This window comes from Vicia villosa, linkage group LG3 (assembly GCF_029867415.1).
Source record: "Vicia villosa cultivar HV-30 ecotype Madison, WI linkage group LG3, Vvil1.0, whole genome shotgun sequence".
In the NCBI taxonomy this organism is placed as follows: Eukaryota; Viridiplantae; Streptophyta; class Magnoliopsida; order Fabales; family Fabaceae; genus Vicia; species Vicia villosa.
Genome location: NC_081182.1, coordinates 202,905,845 through 202,928,371, shown reverse-complemented (window position 1 = coordinate 202,928,371; position 22,527 = coordinate 202,905,845). Strand labels below are relative to the sequence as shown.

The 22,527-nt window shown below is 34.9% G+C and overlaps 1 protein-coding gene across 2 annotated transcripts; it reads left to right on the top strand.

Moving 5' to 3' along the window:
- The first annotated feature begins 16,176 nt into the window (after positions 1 to 16,176).
- LOC131593328 (G-type lectin S-receptor-like serine/threonine-protein kinase At4g27290) lies at positions 16,177 to 19,661 on the top strand. Of its 2 annotated transcripts, XM_058865795.1 has the most exons (8): positions 16,178 to 16,459; positions 16,572 to 17,720; positions 17,793 to 17,915; positions 18,010 to 18,164; positions 18,256 to 18,466; positions 18,562 to 18,799; positions 18,883 to 19,033; positions 19,124 to 19,659. In XM_058865795.1, exons 2-8 carry the CDS (start codon positions 16,793 to 16,795, stop codon positions 19,421 to 19,423), a joined length of 2,106 nt encoding a protein of 701 aa, XP_058721778.1. In that variant the 5' UTR covers positions 16,178 to 16,459; positions 16,572 to 16,792; the 3' UTR covers positions 19,424 to 19,659. The 2 variants fall into 2 exon arrangements, with proteins under 2 accessions (XP_058721777.1, XP_058721778.1); XM_058865794.1 differs by having other exon boundaries at positions 16,177 to 17,720; positions 19,124 to 19,661.
- Positions 19,662 to 22,527: the final 2,866 nt, after the last annotated feature.

Below are 22,527 nucleotides of genomic sequence, written 5' to 3'. Positions count from 1 at the left end.
TTATACTAACTAGTGTATATACCCGTGCGAGTTACGGGCTTAAATTTAGTGGGTATATCCGAGGTAAGGATTTAAATTAATAAGAAAAAAATATTTTTAATTTATTTATTCTTTACAATTTAAAATGAAAAAGTTTTAACGATATATATAAATCTAAAATATTTTTTTAAGAGGTAGAATTTAACAATTAAAACTTGTCAAAATATTGAAATATTGAAAATTTTTTAAAAATGTGATACTTGACAAACTTGCTAAAATATTCATCTTACTTTATTATATTTTATGATAATAAAAGAAAAATAGTTCTTTAACAAGTTTGTCATTTGTTAATTAATTAGCTTTTAAAAACTACTATTACTAATAATATTATTATAATTATCTTTAATTTATATTTGAATTTTTAATTTGCTATTTCCTAACTATTATATTTTTTATTGTTACCTAGTCAAATATCTGTCACTTACATTTTTATTTTGTTGTACCAATTATAATTGATTCTAGTCTTTCGTGCAAAATTGAATATATATACATTTCAACGTTCAATAAAAAATTAATTTTTCACTCTATTCTAAGTATAGAGAACTCAAAAATAAATATTTATTTTGCATTTCATTTTAATTTGAATATTCTATTAAAAATACATATTTAGACACAATTATTAGAATTAACCTTAAAATGATAAATATTTATTCTTTTGATAATATTTTAGTATTATACTCTCACTCCCCCTAATGTACGTCTATCAATTTTAATTTCTGTATCCACATGCAACGAAAGTATAAATGATATATTTTCATTTTAATTATGATATAAAATATTTGAATGATTAAACATTTATGTATTTATATTTATAGTAGTTATATTTTAAAACTGTTTGTTTTAAAAATTAGTACTTGTGGAGAAAAAAAATTAATATAGTCATATGTAAAAGGCATTTATAACAATAACTAAAGTTCAACATATGCATATCTAATTTGATCCTTTAGCCATGTCACATTAAAGGCTCATAGGTGTTACATTTTATCAAACTGAAATTTGGAAAATTTCAAACACTTCAATAACCTTATGAGGAGAGGTAGACCAACAACTGATATCAAAAATTTTGAGTGACAAAAAAATATGATAACAGATATGTATCCTTCATGTGCCATTAAAATTTTGATTCTCTATTAATTTGAATCATCCCATAGAATATATTCAATTGAACAAATTATTTTTTCATTGACATTTATTTTAACTTTTAGTGCGACAAATGAATATAGGAATATTCAAAATTTTATCAGTATACAACTTACGTATGATATGCAATACTGATAATCATGCAAAAAATATAAATAACTGTAGCTTTTAAGTACAATTTGAATGCAACATTGACAAAAGAAATTAGTACAATATTAATTAAATTTACATTACCATGCTCAGCAAAAGTTGGATATACCACAAAAGCATAAACTTAAAATGGTAGAAACTTAGTTAGTGTCCACGTCAACGGCCATTTCTTTCTTCACTGAAGCAGAGATAGCTGGTGGGGCTAGCTGCAAGCTCGGTAAATCATGTTATAGTGGACTTCGATTTTGTGCTTGTTTGAGCAGCAACACTTGAGTCTATCTCGATAACAGCAGTTCGGGGAGGTGATGTTGGTTACATAGCCACATCCAGATAAGTTGCCTTAAATCTTGCCTGCAATCCTTCATCAACTAATCTCACTATTCAATTGATTTCCAAGATACATCCACCTGATGAAACAATTGAGAATATTATATCACCTTAAATTTTTTTGGATGAATTCAAAAACTCAACAAATAAAGAACACCATAAACAGCTCAAGATTTATATGGATGAATTTTCCCCACTAAACAAACAGTTACAACCAGATTAATTTTTTAGTTCAAAAATCATTTTAAATCCAGACAATACTCCACCCCAATCAAAAAATTTTAAAAATACCATGAGAACTAAAAATAAATAACAATCATAAAACAGAAAACCTACTATGCATGAGTATTGTGCATGCAAGGGAACAATTCCATCTTTCTAGTTCTTGCAACTCGTCCATTTGCTTCATGAACAAAAGAATAAAACATAATTTCAAACAACACAAATTAACAAAATACTTGTCCTTCTCCTACATCAAACATTATGAGGCAAGTAGACTTTTATTTTTATTTGGATCCAGATGTTTGATAATAATCTCATTAATTTAGGTAGTTTTATCAAGATCAGTGATTGTTTGACGAATGAACATGTAAGATTATGATATTTTAAAATTTTAAAATTTTGTAGGTGTCGTGATATTATTTTTAGAGATTAGAGTTATTTGGTTCGACTGATTTAATAAATGTATAATTTTTGTTATAGAGTTCCTTGCGAGCCCTAAGCTTTTTAGGGCCACGTCAAAAAGGCCATATATATAATAGGGAAATTCTCATTGCACATACATGCTTCCTCACAGACCCTCAGTGAAAACCTCAAAATACCTCTATATTTCGGATATATATCTCCGAAATCACCTTTTAAAAAAAAGAAGAAGAAGGTGTCTTCAGAGATGCATATTCGAAATCACCCTTTTTTCGAATAAGGTGTCTTCGCACATGCATCTCCGAAGTCACATATTTTTAGAAGAAAGGTGAATTCAGATGTACGAATCCGAAAATAGTTCTGGGACAAAATTCATAACAACAAAGCAACAAAGAATAGTTTTATCATAAATAATCGAAATTACATAGATAGTTCAATAGAAATTAAAAGTTACATACTGTTATAAACGAGTAGTTGAGGACGACACAACATTTTGATAACATCTTCTCCTGATCTTTGAAGTTTCACATCCAACTCGATCAAACCCTTAGAAGAATATTGTTGAAAATTTGTCCACATAACCTGTAAATCGCCGTCGTTCTTGAGATCAAATGGGGTGAACTTTGACGTTTCCTTCGGCGTCAAGTGAAGGTGAACGATACTCAAGCTTGACCACCTTCTGATTTTCTGGATATTACAAGAGAGAGTTCTGAACTTTACAAGTGACTTGATTTTGAACCCGTAGTCCGAACACCTCAAGGTATAACATCAATTGACTATAAATGAGTTTTTGCGAAAATGAAAATAAGAATGGTGAAATTGTGAGATACAAAGCTTGTGTTATTGTTCAATAATTTTCAGAAATACCTAAGATTGATTTTGATGAAAAATATCCACATGTATGCAATTTAATTTTTGATATTTAATTAGCTTTGTAGCACATGAAAGACTTAATTTGGACATGATGATTGTTGTAACAACGTATTTGTATGGCTCAATTGATAATGATATTTACCCGATGAAACTCCCTAAAGGGATTAAAATGGCAGAGCTACATGATTTTGGATATCGAAAAAGCTACTCCATAAAATTGAATAAGTCTTTGTATGAGCGAAAACCACGTGAATGAATGTGGTATAATTGTCTCAGTGAATATTTGATAAGAGAGGGATATAGAAATAACATCATATGTCGGTTAAAAAAAGATAGTAACACAAATCTCACAAGGTGAGTGATTTATACTACTGTATTTTAAAATAAATTTATATTAAATATTGCTTTTAAGCCATTTGTATTCAATCAAAACAAGAAAATGACTATTAATTAAAATATTGATAATGTGAAAATTATAATTAATTTAAATATTTAATCAATATTAATTTTATAAACAAAAAATATTTATTATTGATTTAAATATTTTTTAAATAATATTAGAATAAAATATTATATTTATATGTACGAAAAAAATATGTATAACTAATTTAAATATTTTCATATATGATTTTTATTTGTAAATTTTATATTTTTATTTGTTATTAATATTTTTGATGACGATCAATAATATAAAACAAAATTTGACCATATCATAATTTATCATTTTATAAAAATATTAAATTAAAATGATTTTTTTTTCAATATAAATATTTGAAATTTCAAACTAAATTTCAAAATTCAATGTTTGCTTGAATTTTTAAAAACTTATACAATTATCATGCAGTTCAGTTTTTATTTTTTTTTCAATAATATTTTGATGTTTCCTAATTTGTTTGAATTCTCATGACAAACTGGTGACAATATTGCGGTCCATACCAGTACCGTGTGAACGCATGGGTAACACACCAGTATCGTGTGATCACAAACATAACCATACTAAAATTTGTGCAAACGCACAGATTGTTATATTTATTGTACAATTAGAAAAAATAAAGTAAAATGAATTAATTAATCCAAGCACGATATAAATCCAATAATAAACTTAATTCTTTTAGATCATTTTGTTTGTAGACTTGTATGGAAAAAAAACTATTGATTTTCAACTAATTTTAAATTTTATTATTACAACTCTATCAACCCTAAATAAATATTTTTTCTATTTTTCTCAATTGTTTTTTTACATAGTATATATATAATAGTTTTTCTTATCAATAGTTGTTAAGATTAGCTACTCTAATTTTTAGATTAGATTAGTTGATCAATATAGTTGATAAGGCTATTGTTAGTTAGGTGATTATTGGTTAGTTAGTTTAATTTGATTAGCCGTTATGTGATAGGAGTGTTCTATATAAGGCTTGTACTATCACACGTGTAGGATCAATGAAGCTATATTTCTCTCCTTTTGAACTTTTCTTTCTTCTTTCCATTTCGTTATCTTTTCTTCAATGGTAGAATAACTTCATCACAATATGGTATCATTCGCCAATTCGATCCTCATTCCACTCCTATCTAATTGAATCCTTCGTTTGTTCTTCTTCCTGCATCCATGGCTCCTCCTCGAACTCCACCACTTGACCTAGCTTTGGATCAAACTTCACCTTATTTCGTTCACCCCAGTGATGACCTCGGTTCTATTACAGTTCTTCCAAAACTCACTGGTTCCAACTATCATTCATGGACTCGAAGCATGAAGAGGGCTCTTGGTGGCAAAATGAAAATTGAGTTCATTGATGGATCTCTCCATGTTCCTGCTGATTCTTTCGAGCCATCTTTGTGTGCTTAGAATTGTTGCAACATGCTTGTACATTCTTGGATCATGAATTCAGTTTCACATTCCATTGCTCTGTCTATCGTCTTCATGGAGAATGCGCCTGATGTATGGAACGATTTGAAAGAAATATTTTCTCAAGGTGATCTCATTCATATTTTTGAGTTGCAACAAGAAATATATAATCTAAAGCAAGAAACCAAATCGGTAACTGATTTTTTCTCTGATCTTAAAATTCTTTGGGAAGAATTAGATTTGTATTTGCCTTTACCTACTTTTACATGTCGCATAAAGTGTTCTTGTGAAGCTATGCGCAGTGCAAGATCTAATCACCAAATGATGCAAATTATCATATTCTTGACTGGTTTGAATGACCAATTTGCTGTAGTTAAGAATCAAATCTTGTTAATGGATCCTTTGCCCAATATGAACAAGATATTCTCCATGGTTATTGAACATGAGTGACAAATTCAGCTCCCTATTCCCAATGATGAGTCTCAAACACTGATTAATGTTGCTGATTCCAAGAGGTTTGGTGCAAGAAACAGTACATTCAAGCATGGAGCTCGTGTCTGCACATTATGTGACAAAACTAATCACACTATTAGAAATTGCTTCAAGAAACATGGTGTACCACCCCATATGCAGAAGCAGTTTCATAATTCAGCTAACAATGTGGCATCAGATGGAAATGATGATGGGTCTTCCTCTAATGGCGCTGATATCAAAAGTGACAATTCACCTATGACTCAAGGTAAATTCAGTGCTTTAATGGAGCTAATTCAGAAATCAAGCATTGGTCAATATTCAGGACATGCTTCTTCCAACCAAGTTGATGTTGGTCATTCATCAATAGGTAACACATATCATTGCATGCATAGTAGTAGTAGTGGTTCTTGGATCATTGATTCAGGAGCTTCATATCACATATGTAGTTATGTCACATGGTTCCATTCATATAGGAAAATTATTCCCATCAATGTTAGATTTCCAAATGGACAATGCCTTGTTGCTAAATATTCTGGCACAATGCATTTTTCCACTAACTTCATTATGCATAATGTTCTTTTAATTCCTGAATTTTCTTTAAACCTATTATCTGTTTCAAAATTGTGTGAATCCTCTAATTGCATTGTCAATTTCCTCAATTCACAACGTTTTATACAGGACAAAGTCACCCTGAAGATGACTGGTTCTGCTGAGCAGAAAGATGGATTGTACTACTTAACACTAAGAGATAATGATTCACCTACTACACACACACACCTACTTTAACCTCTGCTCTAGCAACCAATGTCACTTTACCAGATAGAGCCTTATGGCATTTTAGATTAGGACACTTATCTCAAAATAGACCTATATACTTACACTCTCAATTTCCCTTTATCACAGTAAATCATAAAGATGTTTGTGATGTATGTTGTTATGCTAGACAAAGAAATCTTTCTTATACTGTCAGTAACAATAGAACTGCTCACCCTTATTACCTGATCCATTTGACATTTAGGGACCTCCTGCAGTTCAATCTTTACATGGTCATGCATATTTCTTAACTGTTGTTGATGACTGTAGCAGATACACATGGATAAATTTAATGAAAACTAAATCTGAAGCTAGATAACATGTTATAAATTTTATTAACCTCATAGAAAATCAACATAAGCTTCATGTCAAAATTATCAGAACTGATAATGGTCTTGAATTCAGGATCCCTGAATTTTATGCATCTAAGGGAATCATTCATCAAACAAGTTACGTTGAATCTCTACAACAAAATGGTAGAGTGGAGAGAAAACACCAACATTTATTAAATGTTGGAAGAGCTTTTCTTTTGCACTCAAAACTTCCAACGAAATTCTGGTCATATGCCATTTATATGCAACATTCATTATAAATAAACTTCCTACACAAATTTTAAACAATCTTTCTCCTCATTTCATATTGCATAATGCACATCCAGATATGCATAGTCTCAAAGTGTTTGGATATCTAGCTTTTGCATCCACACTAAATGTGCATAGAAAAAAACTTGAGCCAAGAGGTTGAAAATGTGTTTTCTTAGGATACAAGAATGGTATGAAGGGTGTGGTACTCTATGATATTAACATTCATACGATTCTTGTTTCTAGAAATGTCATACATCATGAGCACATTTTTCCTTATTCAAATGCCAATTCTATTAATTGGGACTATCGCCCTTATAAAGATTCAATTGACTCACCACAACATGATCCTATCATACATATTCCATCACAAAGTATTGAGTCCACTGTTGAGGAACATGACCACCATCCTTACATTGACCCTGAATCTTTAGAAAAAATGATAGAAACCATGACATTCAACCTGTGCCTGATACATCTGATATTGTAAATGACAACATTTAGCCCAGACCTGTTAGAGCCAAACATACACCTCATTATCTCTTAGATTATGTGTGCAATACTTTTGATGCATCAGCAGGAAAGTCATCATCAGGTACAACCAAAACTATCTACCTTATTTAAAATTATGATTCATTACATTTTATGTCTGCATCTCATCGACTTTTTGCATCCAATATCACTCTTACACATGAGCCAAAGATCTACAAAGAAGCATGTTTGTCTGAACATTGGATCAAGGCCATGAAGTCTGAATTAGATGTATTAGACAAGAATAAAACTTGGAATATAGTTGATTTGCCACCACATGTCAAACCAATTGGTAACAGATGGGTGTTCAAAGTAAAGCATGGAGCAAATGGCACAATAGAGAGGTATAAAGCTCGGTTTGTTGCCAAGGGCTACAACCAAATTGAAGGGCTTGATTTCTTTGATACGTTTTCACCTGTAGCAAAGCTTACAACTGTCAGAACTCTTCTTGCGACTGCAGCCATCAACAATTGGTTCTTACATCAACTCGATGTTAACAATGCATTTTTGCATGGGGAATTGCAGGAAGATGTGTACATAACCATACCTGAAGGTGTTCCATGTCACAGGCCCAATTATGTATGTAAATGGTAAGCTAACAACACTTTTACTTCAGCAAAGGTACACTCAATCTACCTCTGATTATTCCCTTTTCACTCTTAAAACTGATGCACACTTTACAACTATTTTAGTATATGTTGATGATATAATCTTGGTTGGAACCTCTATGTTTGAATTTGATCGTGTCAAACTCATTCTAGATGAAAATTTTAGCATCAAAGACCTGGGAATTTTTAAGTATTTTCTTGTCCTCGAGGTTGCTCATTGAAAGGCAAAGGTTTCACTATCACAATGAAAATATTGTCTTAATCTCTTGCAGGAATCTGGTATGCTTGGATCCAAACCAGCCCCACACCTCTTGATCCATCAGTTAAGCTACATGCTGATAGTGGTAAAGCCTTTGAAGACATTGGAGCTTATAGACGTTTAATAGGTCGTCTGCTGTACCTTAACACCACACATCCAGACATTACCTATGCCACTCAGCAACTCATCCAGTTTCTTCACAATCCAACAATGGCACACTACCATGTTGCTTGTATAGTCATACACTACTTGAAGAATAGCCCTGGTAGAGGAATTCTGTTTCACAGGAATGCTGAGTTACAACTTCTTGGCTTCTTAGATTCTGATTGGGTAGGGTTCCTTGATTCAAGGAAGTCCATCTCAGGATATTTCTATTTCCTTGGTACTTCTCTCATATCATGGCGTGCAAATAAACAAGATATTATTTCCAGATCATCATCAGAGGCTGAGTATCGGGCGCTATCATTTGCCACATGTGAATTGCTTTGGTTGATAGCTCTTATGATGGAACTGCACATCACATGTACCAAACTTCCTGTCCTTTACTGTGACAGCCAAAGTGCAATGCATATTACGCTCAATCCTCTATTTCATGAATGAACCAAACATCTTATAATACATTATTTTTATTATTTATTAAGAAAAAATGTGATTTTTTAATTAAAAAAACGTGTATTCATTATTTGAAACAAATTTCACAATTATTTAAAATACAATTATATATTTTTTTTCACAATAAAATTATTATGCTAATTATTATTTAGTTTTTGTATATTTTTTATAGACGCTTTGTGAATTTGTATATATTATATTTAAAAATGAAACAACTTTATTATTTATATTAAGTGAATTCAATATGATTAAATTTAAATAAAATTAAAAAAAAATCAAAAATATTTAGCATTATGATTTTTTTTATATGAAGTATAATTAGATAGTTATACAAAAATGTGAAAAATCTATTTTATGTATGAGAATAGGGAATTATGATTTATTAGAGAGGAAATTATTTATTACTAAAAATAGGAGAAAATTATTTTAAGTAAGAATCTTGAGAAAATTATTGATTCACTTTCATTTTATACCTATTAATTGTATTGATTCACCTTGATTTTAATTTTTTAATAATTATTGAATTATTTCGGAAGTGTATATCCGAAACATTCCAAGACCAATTTGGTCTTGGAATATTTCGGATATGCATCTCCGAAAACACCTCCCTCTCCCAAAAAGGAGTGTTTTCGGAAATGCATCTCCGAAAACTCAAAAAAGGGGGTGTTTTCGGAAATGCATCTCCGAAAACACCTTTTTTTCGTGTTTTCGGAAGTCCATTTCCGAAAACACCTTTTTTTCCAATAAAAGTACGTTTTCGGAAATGTATTTCCGAAATAAGGGGTATTTTGGTAATTTCGCCAGAGGTGGGTAAGAAGGTTAGGAGGTGGGTAAAGAAATTTCCTTTTTTTTAAAAAAATTTCCATAATTCGGAAGTTCATCTCAGAAAACACCTCATGGGGGTGTCTTCGGAGATGAACTTCCGAAAACACCTCATGGGTGAATTCGGAAGTTTATTTCCGAATTATGCAGAAACTGTGTTTTTTTTATGTTATTTCTTAAACAGTCTCGCATTTTAATTAAACGCAAACGCCAAATAAAATAAGCAACAGATAAACAGAAAATACTAATACGATAAATAAAATCCAAATAATATATACAAGCCGAACCAAATAGTAATAGTGTGCGCAATATACAATCCGAAAACAAAAAATAAATAAACCCGACCACTACTGGGTGTGCCTAACCCTCTCACCCTGAGCCCTCCTCTGCCGCCTGTACCCCGCCGCACGGCCCGCATCAGTGACGATCGCCTCCATCACGGCGACTGCATCTGGACCGCCCTGAAGAACGACACTCCGATCCAAGGCGTCCCGCCCAAGCATCTCTATCCGCTGGCAGATCGGCAGGAGATCAATGGCGTGGTCATCCTCGGCCTGCTGGTTCTCCAGGATCTCCTCATGTGCTGGCCTAGGAGCGCCGGGAACGTCGGGTCTCAGTAGAGGATGGGACACCCGGTAGAACCATGTGACGTACCCCTCCTCACTGTGCCAGTCCTGTGTGACCCGAGTGAGACGGTACTCCTGCGGTACCACATGATGCTGCCAATCCTCCCATATGGCAGTGAGCTGCACTCGGGTCACTGTGTCGGGAGCTGCCTTAAAGGGTGACCTGGGTATCCGCTGCACGAATCCGAACTGACGCATGCACCGCTCAGGGAGATACCGGACCATGATGCCGGTCCCGCATGCCAACCAGCCTGAATATAGAGCAATGCCGTCAAAGGGGACAATCTGAGCGTAGTCGACGAACGGCCTCCAGGTGACGTCGTCGTGCATCGTGCGGTCCAAGTACAGACGGTATGGTCCCACCGCATCGTTCCCCCTCTGGAGAGCGTATTTGGCGGCCCTGGGCATGGCGTCCACGTACGCAAGATCGATGTGAAAGCCGTGGATGCGGGAGAAGTAGGAGATGATCCAGCTCTGAAACAGAAACACGATAATGTATTAAAAATAAATACGAAACATAAATAAATAAATAAATACGATAATATGTTAAAATAAAACGTACCGTAAGCAGTGTGCAGGATCTGACCAACTGCCTCGTCCTCCAGTTGGAGGCCTCATTCAGCTTCTGGTAGAGGTATGCTAGAGTAGCTGCCCCCCAGTTCCACTGGTGAACGGTATCCAGGTCCATGAAGTAGCGGAGGTAGGTCACGTCGACGTACCTGACACTCTTGTCCACAAAGCATGCAGCGCCTACCACATGCATGTACCAGCACCGGAGAGCGCAGCCGCGGTGATACTCTGTGAACAGCTGGTTACCCTCACCCTCAGCATCGGCAGCCGCGTCCAGATGGTGGTCAAAATAAGTGCTCAGTGTGGTGAACCGGACATGAGGCCCAGAAGTCGTGGCGCACTCATAGTGAGCAACCTCGTGCTCCATGCCCAAGTAAAGCATCATCCACTCAATGGCCTCCACCCTCTGGATCTTGGAGTGGGTCAACAGCGGCCCCCTAATCGGCAGGTGGAGAAGACACTGCACGTCGTGCAAGGTGATCGTCATCTCCCCAACCGGCAAGTGGAAAGAGGACGTCTCCTTGTGCCAGCGCTCCACAAATGCCCCCTGCATGCCGGTGCTGATCGTGGTGTACCCCGTCATGCAGAGCCCGTTGAGCCCTGAACCTCGCACATGGTCGTTAAACCACTCAGCTGCTGGTTTAAACAGACCGAAAATCTTGCGGGCGTGGTTGACCATTTTCAGCGGCTCTCTCTCCTGTTACAAAAAAAAACAAATAAGCGACATATATTAAATAAGCGGACATATATTAAATAAGCGACAAATAAACGGTTAGATTATAAAAAATGGTGACAAATAAACGGTTAAATTAAAAAAATACCTCTCCCTCCCAGATCCGCCGAGCGACGTGATCGTGGTAGTGAATCAGCACGGAAGTGTCAAAGGGCCCTCCCGGATAGCCATCCTCCTGCTCATCCTCCTCCCCGGCTGGAGGGTCAACATCCGGTACACCCTCCGGCTCGTGGTATGGCACTGGCACCTCCTCCTCCTCCTCCTCCTCTCGCTGGCGGGAAGAAGATACCCGAGCCAGCCGACTCCTAGATCCTGAAGCAGATGTACCCTCTCCCACGTCCACGGGAACTCGCACACGGCGTCCCCGGCCCTGCCCCCGTCCCTGGGTCGACGCCAGCTGCGCCGCCGCCCGCTCGCGTCTAGCCGACGCAGTCTGAGACTCTCTCCCCTGTCTGATGCGTGCTGGTTGGTTGCCTGACATGTTCCTGTAAACAATCGAAATCGATTAATATGCGAGACAAATGAAAAAACAAAAAAAAAATGCACTTCTGATACAGTTCGGAAGTTCATTTCCGAAACTGGGATGGAGGTGTTTTCGGAAATGAACTTCCGAAACACTCCTGCGCAGAGCTTTTCTGCAACCTACAATGGCAGACCCCAAAATCAAACTTTAAACCTATGTCTACACATTCTAAACATCCTAGATACCAGTACAAACCTAACCTAATACATATTTTCCTATTTGTAAACACCCTAATATCAATTTTAAGCATAGATCTAAAACTCAAAATGCTTACCGATTGAAGAGGTTGGAGTGCTTTTTAATGTAGTATAGGAAGCTTGTTGGAGCCTTTGATGTTGCCTTGGAAGTCTTTGAACAAAATTTCGACTTTGGTGTTGTTTGATGTTGAATTAGGGTAAATGAATGGGGGAGGGGGAGTGTTTTGTTAAATCTGCAGAACGTGTCTTATTTCGGAAGTTCATTTCCGAAATGCTGTTTTCGGAAATGAACTTCCGAAATAAGACAATTTTTTTAAAAAAAAAAGGCGCTTTCGGAGATGAACTTCCGAAAACACCTTTTTCATGCATTTCGGAAGTCCATTTCCGAAGTCAGGGGTAGTATGGAGTTTTCACCAGAGGTGAACTAGAAGGTAGGGAGGTGGCCAAAGAAATTTCCTTAATTTATTGAATATTTTAAAAAACTTTTCAAATAATAGATCTAGAATAGATTCAAATGCGAATGTTAGTTACTAGGTATAAGTAAAGTTTAAGATCACAAACTAGTTTAAAATTTAAAAGACATAAAATACTTGGATACTTATGCCTAATAAATTTAATCATATTATATAATACTCAATTCATCATTATCATCATCATCATCGTCATAATTCTTTGTGGTTATGCACACGCTTATGAGAAATTGCTTCTAGAATGAATAGTCACCGTTGATGTTTCAGTTGGAATAACCCATTTCACATGCAACAACTATATAACACAAAAGTCTTAACTCAATTAGACTTTAAAGTTGAACAGGACTTCAATTTGTACATCACTTGCTTGCTTCATTTTCAACCGGACAAGTAGCACATCCATGCCCACGAGTTTTTAAAAAATAGTCTGTTATTGCAAAATTAGTTGCGATAAAATGGTATCGTAAAATGTCGATCCTGATTTGTTATCTAACGTTTTTATGATAAAAAAGAAGTTGTGATTAATTCACTCTATAACAACACCAATCAATATCGTAACACATATATCAAATGAAATCGTGAAAGTTTTTACGCAACCACCTTGCAAGCTGTATTATAACGAAATTGACTAGTATCGCACATGTACGGATTGAAAGCTCTTGAAATTCATTTGAGGAACAATGAGTGAGTTGCGCTGATGAAGCAGGGAAAGGTTGCAACCGAAGGGCCATATTGTATCTAAAAAGGACAATATGAATTATGGACTACCATTCGAAGATCCTTGTCGGCTTAAAAATGCTAGACTTCTATCGAAAGATCCTTGCCACCTTAAAAAGGGCATTACGAATGTTGAAATTCCATTGGAAGATCATTGCCCGTTTAAAAAGGGCAATATGAATGATGTACTTTCATTGGAAGATCCTTGTCGTCTTAAAAATACAATATGAATGTTGGACATCCATTGAAAGATCATTGCCACCTTAAAAAGGGTCATAAGAATGTTGGACTTCTATTGAAAGATCTTTTCCGCATTAAAAATAGCAATATGAATTCTGAACTTCCATTGAAAATTCTTGTCGCCTTAAAAAGGGAAATATGAATGATTGACTTCCATTGGAAGAGCATTGTTTCCTTAAAAGGGCAATACGAATGATGGACTTTCATTGAAGATCCTCGTCGCCTTAAAAAGAGCAATATGAATGTTGTATTTCTACAAGGAGATCATTGCCGTCTTAGAGAGGAGTAACATAAACTTCATCTCCAGAAGAAAACTAAAGTCTCACTTGGGGCTCAACTAAAATATCTCTTGGGGGGGGGGGCTCAGTTAAAGTTTCGACATAGGGGGGCTCAACTAAAGTATCACCGAAAGGACTCAACTAAAGTCTCGCTTGAAATGGTTAAACTAATTTTTTGCTAGAAGGATTCAAATAAAGTCTCGCCTTGGGGGTTTAACTGAAGTCTAGTATGAAGGGCTTAACTAAAGTCTCTCTAAAGGGACTCAACTAAAGTATCACTGAAAGGACTCAATCAAAGTCTCTCTTAGGGGGGATTCAACTAAAGTTTTGCTAGAAGGATTCAACTAAAGTCTCGCCTAGGGGCTTAACTAAAGTCTCGCCAAAGAGACTCAACTAAATTCTCATTTGGAGGGCTCAACTAAAGTATCTCTAGAGGGACTCAACTAAAGTATCACCGAAAGGACTCACCTAAAGTCTCACTTGGGGGTCCAACTAAAGTTTTGCTAGAAGGATTCAACTAAAGTCTTGCCTGTGGACCTTAACTAAAGTCTCGCCAAAGAAACTCAACTAAAGTCTCATCTGGAGGGCTCAACCATAGGCTCTCTAGAGGGACTCAACTAAAGTCTCGTCTATAGGGCTCAACTAAAGCCTCTATAGAGGGGCTCAACTAAATTTTCACCTTGGGGGCTTAACTAAAATCTTGTCAAAGGGACTAACTAAAGTCTCACATGGGGGTTCAACTAAAGTCTTGGCTAAGAGACTCGGCTAATTTCACGTTTGAGGAACCCAACTCGAGTGTTGTTAAAGTGCTCAATTTAAGGGAATTTATGGGGCGTCCGAATGAGGGAGAAGAAGCTAAAACACTTCGCCTTTTACAAGCCCTCGAGCTTGAAGGACCATGTATTAGTATATCCTAAAAGGGTCCACAAGGGGTGAGGTAATGACAAGGGACTTTAGTTTAGTCCGCATCGCCTCTCCTGATGTCATTTTTTCTAGTTCAAGCACTTATTTACTAGATGTGTTGTCCCTTTTTATTGAACACGCCTCCCCCTTTAGGAATCTCTACCCATTATGGAAAATGGAGAAATGATGTGTCGTCATTCCTTAACGATAAAGAATGAGTCATTTGACCACATTCTCAAAAATAACGGTAGTTGAGCTGTCCAGTCCTACATCCTCTCATTAGTAGTTGTTATTCCCAAATTTCCTAGAATTCAAACACTAAATCGCTATAAATACCTCAACATAGTAGTTGACAGAACGATCTCATTTTGATATAAAAATCACATACACATAGCTTCTAACACCTTACATGAACTAGCTGGCAACTCCACAACATACTTTAAAATCTCTTGTAATCCTTAATCATTAGGGATTATCACATATTATACTTTTTACCAAATACTAATAAAATTAAAATATAGATTTATCTTTTAATAGTGGTTATAAAGTGGACTTATATATGTAGCTATTTTATGATTTCTTATCAAATGTTGTTGTAAAATCAATTCACTCATCACCTTAAAACTTTTAAACTATATATAACATTTATTTAAAAAATGTTAACAAATTAATAATCACCCATTAAATATTTGTGAAAAATTATTTTAAATTTTATTGCACAAGCATTAAATTTATACCACAATTATATTTACAGTCATGCTAATTTATATTTGTATTGTTTGAGAATCCGTTGATTTTACACACCACATATCAAATTCAATCATCATATCTTTTGTGGTCTTTATACAACAATGCACACGCTTCTTAGAAATTTCGTCCAGAATGATTAATCACCATTGATGTATCTGTTGGAGTAACCCATTTCACAAGCAACTATATATAACACAAAAGTCTCCACTCAATTAGACTTTAATGTTGAAATAGACTTCAACTTCTACCTCACCTGCTTCATTTTCAACCACACAAGTAGCACATGACCACAAGTTAACAATCTGTTACCACAAAAACGGTCGCGACAAAACAACAACAATCAATATCGTTACACCTGTATCGACTGAAATTGTACCGACTAAAATCATGAAAGATTTTACGCAACCACTTTGCAGGCCATATTATATTGTTTGAACGACAGCAATCAGTATTACAACACGTATACTATGTCTAACCTACCATAAGTGTGAAAACAATTGCCAAAATTATTCCCTAAATGTTGAAAATAAGTGAGTTATTAAACATTTGGTCAACATACCAACCATACACCAGAAGTCCACAAAACAAACTTGACGACTTTGCTTTGAATTTGGCGCATACCGAAAGACTTGGACAAAGCCATTTCAACTGAATTCAGAAATTTGATAAAAATGCAAATGATGAGAACACAACAACACAAGCACAATGAAGAACAACCATAAGGTGCTAATGCTAATGGTGTGTACTTTCTTCTTTTGCACCATTATGCCAACTTTCTCTAAACAAAACACCTTTACGACTATTGCTCAGAATCAGTTTATCCAATATAGTGATACACTTGTTTCTGCAGCAGGAACCTTTGAAGCAGGCTTTTTCAACTTTGGAGATCCGCAACGCCAGTACTTCGGTATATGGTACAAAAGCATATCACCTAGGACTATTGTGTGGGTTGCTAATCGAGAGACCCCTGTACAAAACTCAACAGGATTGCTGAAACTCAATGATCAGGGAAAGCTTGTTATTCTTGATGGCCCGAAAGGCGTTGTCTGGTCCTCTAATTTATCGAGAACTATGGTGAAACCAGTTGTTGCGCAGTTGTTGGATTCAGGAAACCTTATTGTGAAAGACGCGAACAGCAGCGTTAAGAATAAGGATTTTGTTTGGGAGAGTTTTGATTATCCCGGTAACACTTTCCTTGCTGGAATGAAGCTGGAAAGTAATTTAGTTACTGGTCCGTATAGATATATCAGATCATGGAAAAGTCCTGATGATCCTTCAGACGGTGAGTTTTCGTATCAGATAGATACGTGTGGCTTTCCACAGCTGGTTACTGCAAAGGGAGGAAGTTTACTCTATAGATCAGGTTCATGGAATGGTTTTCTTTTCACTGGAATTTCGTGGCCAATGCATAGAATCTATAATCTCTTTTTTGTGTTCGACGACAAGGAAGTCTCTTATCGATATGAAACTTTGAACCGTTCGATTATTTCTAGAACGGTGCTAGATCCATATGGAACTTCACAGCGCTTTATATGGTCTGATGAGTCACAGGTTTGGAAGGCGACAGTTACTCGTCCGGTAGACCAGTGTGATGATTATGCCTTATGCGGTATCAACTCTAACTGCAATATTAATGACATCCAAATGTGTGAGTGCTTGGATGGTTTTACACCGAAAATTCAAGCGAAATGGGATTCGTCTGATTGGTCTGGCGGGTGTGTAAGGAGAACGAAACTGAATTGTCTCAACGGAGATGGATTTCTGAAGTACACAAACATGAAATTGCCAGACACTTCGGCTTCCTGGTTTAACAGGAGCTTGAGCCTCGAGGAATGTAAGACAGTGTGTTTGAAAAACTGTTCTTGCGTTGCATACGCAAATTTAGATATCAGAAATGGTGGGAGTGGCTGCTTACTTTGGTTTCATAGTATTGTCGACATGAGAAAACACTTAGATCGAGGACAAGACATTTACATTCGACTCGCATTTTCTGAACTAGGTAATTTCATTTTATTTTTCTAATCATGCTTGTAACTGCTTGTTGACCGGCTTTTTCTTCAACGCTTATCAGATCATACAAAGAATAAGATGAACTTGGGTACGAAGCTTGCTGCGATTTTCTTAGGGGTTATGGCATTCATCATAGGACTTACAGTTCTTCTATTGGTGACATCAACATTTAGGAAGAAGCTTGGTAAGTAAAAAAATCTATGATAAGTAAATTTCATGATATAATACTACAATAGTCCAATATCATAACTATTATAATGTACCTTACAATATATCAGGGTGTATAAGAAAGTTGATTCCATGGAGCCACAAGAAGGAGAAGAAAGAGGAAGATTTTCCAACAGTATTTGATTTTTCAACCATCATTAATGTCACGGATAACTTCTCTTACCAAAACAAGTTAGGAGAAGGTGGCTTTGGGCCGGTATATAAGGTAAGGTCTCGGTCACTACCATACCGAGTTAATTTCTTACTTTAATTCAGAAAAGTAGTGAAGGTACTAAATTTTTTGAGATTTTTACTAGGGCGTATTGGCGGATGGACAAGAGATTGCTGTTAAGAGGCTTGCGGAAACATCAGGGCAAGGAACTAAGGAGTTCAAGAATGAAGTGAAGTTAATGGCAACACTTCAACACCGTAATCTTGTAAAACTTCTTGGTTGTTCTATTCATCAAGATGAAAAGTTGTTGATCTATGAATTCATGCCTAACAGAAGCTTGGATTACTTTATTTTTGGTATAAACTTTCACACCAACCAAACTTATTGATCTTGGTTTTACTCTTGCCATAATATAGTTCTCATGCTAACTTAAGAATGTGTCATTTGTTAGATACTACGCGAAGTAAGTTACTGGATTGGAGAAAGCGCTTGGAAATTATCGATGGGATTGCTCGGGGGCTGCTGTATCTCCACCAAGATTCTACGTTAAGAATCATACATAGAGATCTCAAGACAAGCAATATTCTTCTTGATATTGATATGATCCCAAAGATATCAGATTTTGGTTTAGCCAGATCATTTATGGGAGACCATGCCGAGGCTAACACAAATAGAGTGATGGGAACATAGTAAGTTCGGCTTATTTATCATCCTAATTTTAGTTCTTCCATGTCACAACCCCTCTTAATATCTTCAATGTTTTTTCTTGCAGTGGATATATGCCTCCAGAATATGCAGTGCACGGATATTTCTCAACAAAATCGGATGTTTTTAGCTTTGGAGTCGTTGTGCTTGAGATAATTAGTGGTAGGAAGAATCGCGGATTTTGTGACCCTCAACATCATCTAAACCTTCTTGGTCATGTAAGTTTTGAAGTGTATATGTTTCTCTATCTTTAGACACACGGTATGACTTGAGTTTAACCTTATTATATAACTTTCATTTGATATTAGGCATGGAGACTATGGATTGAAGAAAGGCCAGAGGAGTTAATGGCCGACACATTATATGATGAGGCCATAAGTTCAGAAATATTAAGATTTATTCATGTGGGACTATTGTGTGTACAACGGAAACCGGAAAATAGGCCTAACATGTCATCTGTGATTTTTATGTTAAAGGGTGAAAAGTTACTCCCGAAACCATGTGAGCCTGGGTTCTACGATGGAAGAGACTATACAAATAGCACAGGATCTACTTCAAAGGGGTGTTCAATAAATGAAGCTTCAATCTCATTGTTAGAAGCTCGATAGAATGTCCACTTATATTGGTTTTGCAGAATTTTGAGATAGATAGAGCATAGAATATTGTATATGTTTATGTTGTAAAGGCAAGTTTTAAAAGTTTTGGTTTAAAAGGATATGTCATTTCTATAAGGTATTGTAAATCAATTATTGTTACAATGTAGGGAAATTTGAGTTTATATATGAAATACTTGATTGCTCCAAATTGAACATGTGGGATAACTTTTGGCATCTAAAATTTCTATTTTTAAACTTTTAAAATGTGATTGTAAATGTTCGCGGATCTTAGTTCAACTGATAAAATCTAATATTATTAAGTTGGACGTCATTATTAAAATTTAAACTCTTGATATTTACGGTCGTGTATCTGAGTTTTTAATGGGTTATTATTATTTCGTTTACGGACTTTAAAAAAGTGTGATTGTTAATTGATGTCACAGGTTTATGATATGCATGGAGGGGTCTAGAAATTTTAATTAGTGAAGATAAAATTATATATTAAAAATATGTATATCCGACACTATAAAATCTATGTCATTTTATATCGAAAAAGTGACCGAAGACACCTAAATAGCTATGAATAATATTTCTCTAATAATTTTTATATTTTAATATAAAATGCACCAAATATTCAAATGAGTGAGTCTAGATAGAGTTCTCCGAACAAACCATTCGGATAGTGTTATCTGGACGCGTCTTTAATATAACAGAACTCCACTTTTTCTTCCCATTCAATAGTTTTGAAAAAAAGAGAAAATATATTAAGTCTTAATCTTTGTGTGAACAATATCATCATTTATCCAAAGTCTCTCAATTCATGCTCTTATACATTCTAACTAACTTCATTGATCAATTTCTGACATTTCTTGCATCGGATTGTGATATTTGAAGAACACTTCGTAATTTTAATCGCTTCATATTCCTCCCATTTGATAAGTAGGATACATTCATTTTCTTTCTAGTTAGGAATTAATGTACATGCCATTTATAATTTTAGTTCCATCTATTGTTGGTTGTTTGACTTTTTATTTTTTTATATTTGGGTTAGATATTTGCCTACGAATAGTGATTTGAAATTATTAGAAAGATCCAAAGGTCCCACATTGGTTGGAGACAGAGCATTGAAAGAGTTTAAATAGAGTGATACTCCTCACCTTACCAACCGGTTTTGTAAGGTGAGTTGGGTCAAACTCTAACAGAAATCGTCCAGATGACACTATCCGAAGACCCGTCCATATATTGTTATTACAACACAAGATATATTCATATATCTCAATCTTTTGAGATTATACAATATCTTTGTGTTGAGTTTTAAATTTTTTTATATGTTTAGTAATATTGTATCATGGATTGGCTTATGTGATCATAGAAAAATTGTTGATGAACAATCGAGGTACATAAATGGTCCATTTTTTGAACATGCTTTATTATGCAGAGAGAAAGAAAAATCCCCGAGGATTAAAAATACACAATGTGAAGTAGGGCAATAATCTGAAACTCCTCATTTACAGTCATCACATAGAAGACTCCCGAGTTTTTGCACCTGCTCCGTCAGACATGCTCCTGCCACACTTAAGGGATTTCTTGAAGGTTCAAAGGACATGTCACTATTTCCTCTATAAGCAGGTCATGTCGCTGCTCACGTATGGGATAGAGAAGTAAAACAAATATTTACTTATAATTTTGAACATTTTATTTAAAATATATTTATTGAAATCAATCACCTAACGTTAATGCATTAATTTTTTACAATATCGAGAGACACTAAAGTGTATTAATCACGGTAGGAAGATGACACATCTGCAACAACCAGATTCAACCATGGTATCAGGATGTATTAGTAAATCCAGATTGGAGGGTGTTTGTAGGGATGGTTTGGTTTTATTGACTAAGGTATTTTGTCTTCCTTTATTGAGAGATGACACTCTGAAACATCTTCGTTTTATCTTCTCATTAATGAGATTGTTGGATTTGGTATCACTCTAGGTGATGGGATCACACTCCAATTCAGATTTTGATGTATTAGGCTTAATAGTTACACATGTAATGGTTGATCTGGGTAAGGCCTAAGAGGAGATTGCAAGTACACGAGGAGCACATGCACGGTTTTAACTCCTAAAGATTAATTACAACGACCAATTGGCAGCCACTATTAATTCTATTGGTGATGATGTTCATGTCACTTATCATAGACAATGTGCATTGATAATATTGTTCTTGTATTTTATTGGACAACCATGTCTGTGGACAAAAATCACTACTACAAATTACATTTTTCATGATGAAGCTTTTACGTCATTCAGAAAAAAAATCAAGGTTTTATTCCAAGACGATATATATATATATATATATATATATATATATATATATATATATATATATATATATATATATATATATATATATATATATATATATATATCTTAAAAAAATAATTTGCCTCGGTTTTTATAAACACCGAAGTGATATACCATTCATGACATGCTTCGAATTCTAACTAATGCACTCTGTGTTTATTTGTTAACAACTATAAAGTATATGATTTAACCCTTCGGTTTCTTTGATAACGAGAGATAAAATAATCAGATTTCACTACAAAACACTCGCTTAACAGATTTTACCCTAATACTATTTTATTTGTAGCTGCCCCGCCGTCAAATGCATCATTTTTTTAGTATGGATTACAAAACTGAAAAAAATGTTCTTCTACCTTGAAAAAAAATTTTTTTTTTCAACTTTTGCAATCCATCCCAAACAATGGTGGTGGTGGTGTTTAAAGTTTTGAACAACTATGATTTATTCCTAAAAGTCTTTATTGAAGTTGGATGAATTCTGAGCATGAAAATTATATACGCTAGCGAAAGCAGTGATAATCATAGCATCAACGATCAATCTTGGTGAATGAATGTTTGACATTCAAGGCGGATCTCTACCATCATGTATGAGACATGGACATGTTGCATTTTTTCTATTATGGATAAATAATCTTGATATTCTGCGAAAATTTGTTGCATACATTGTATTTTTTATAATTTGGGTAAACAAAGTAACCATTAAAAAAAAACTCTAACCCCTCGATTTTGTTTTAAAACTGAGGGGTTAGATTAAAATTA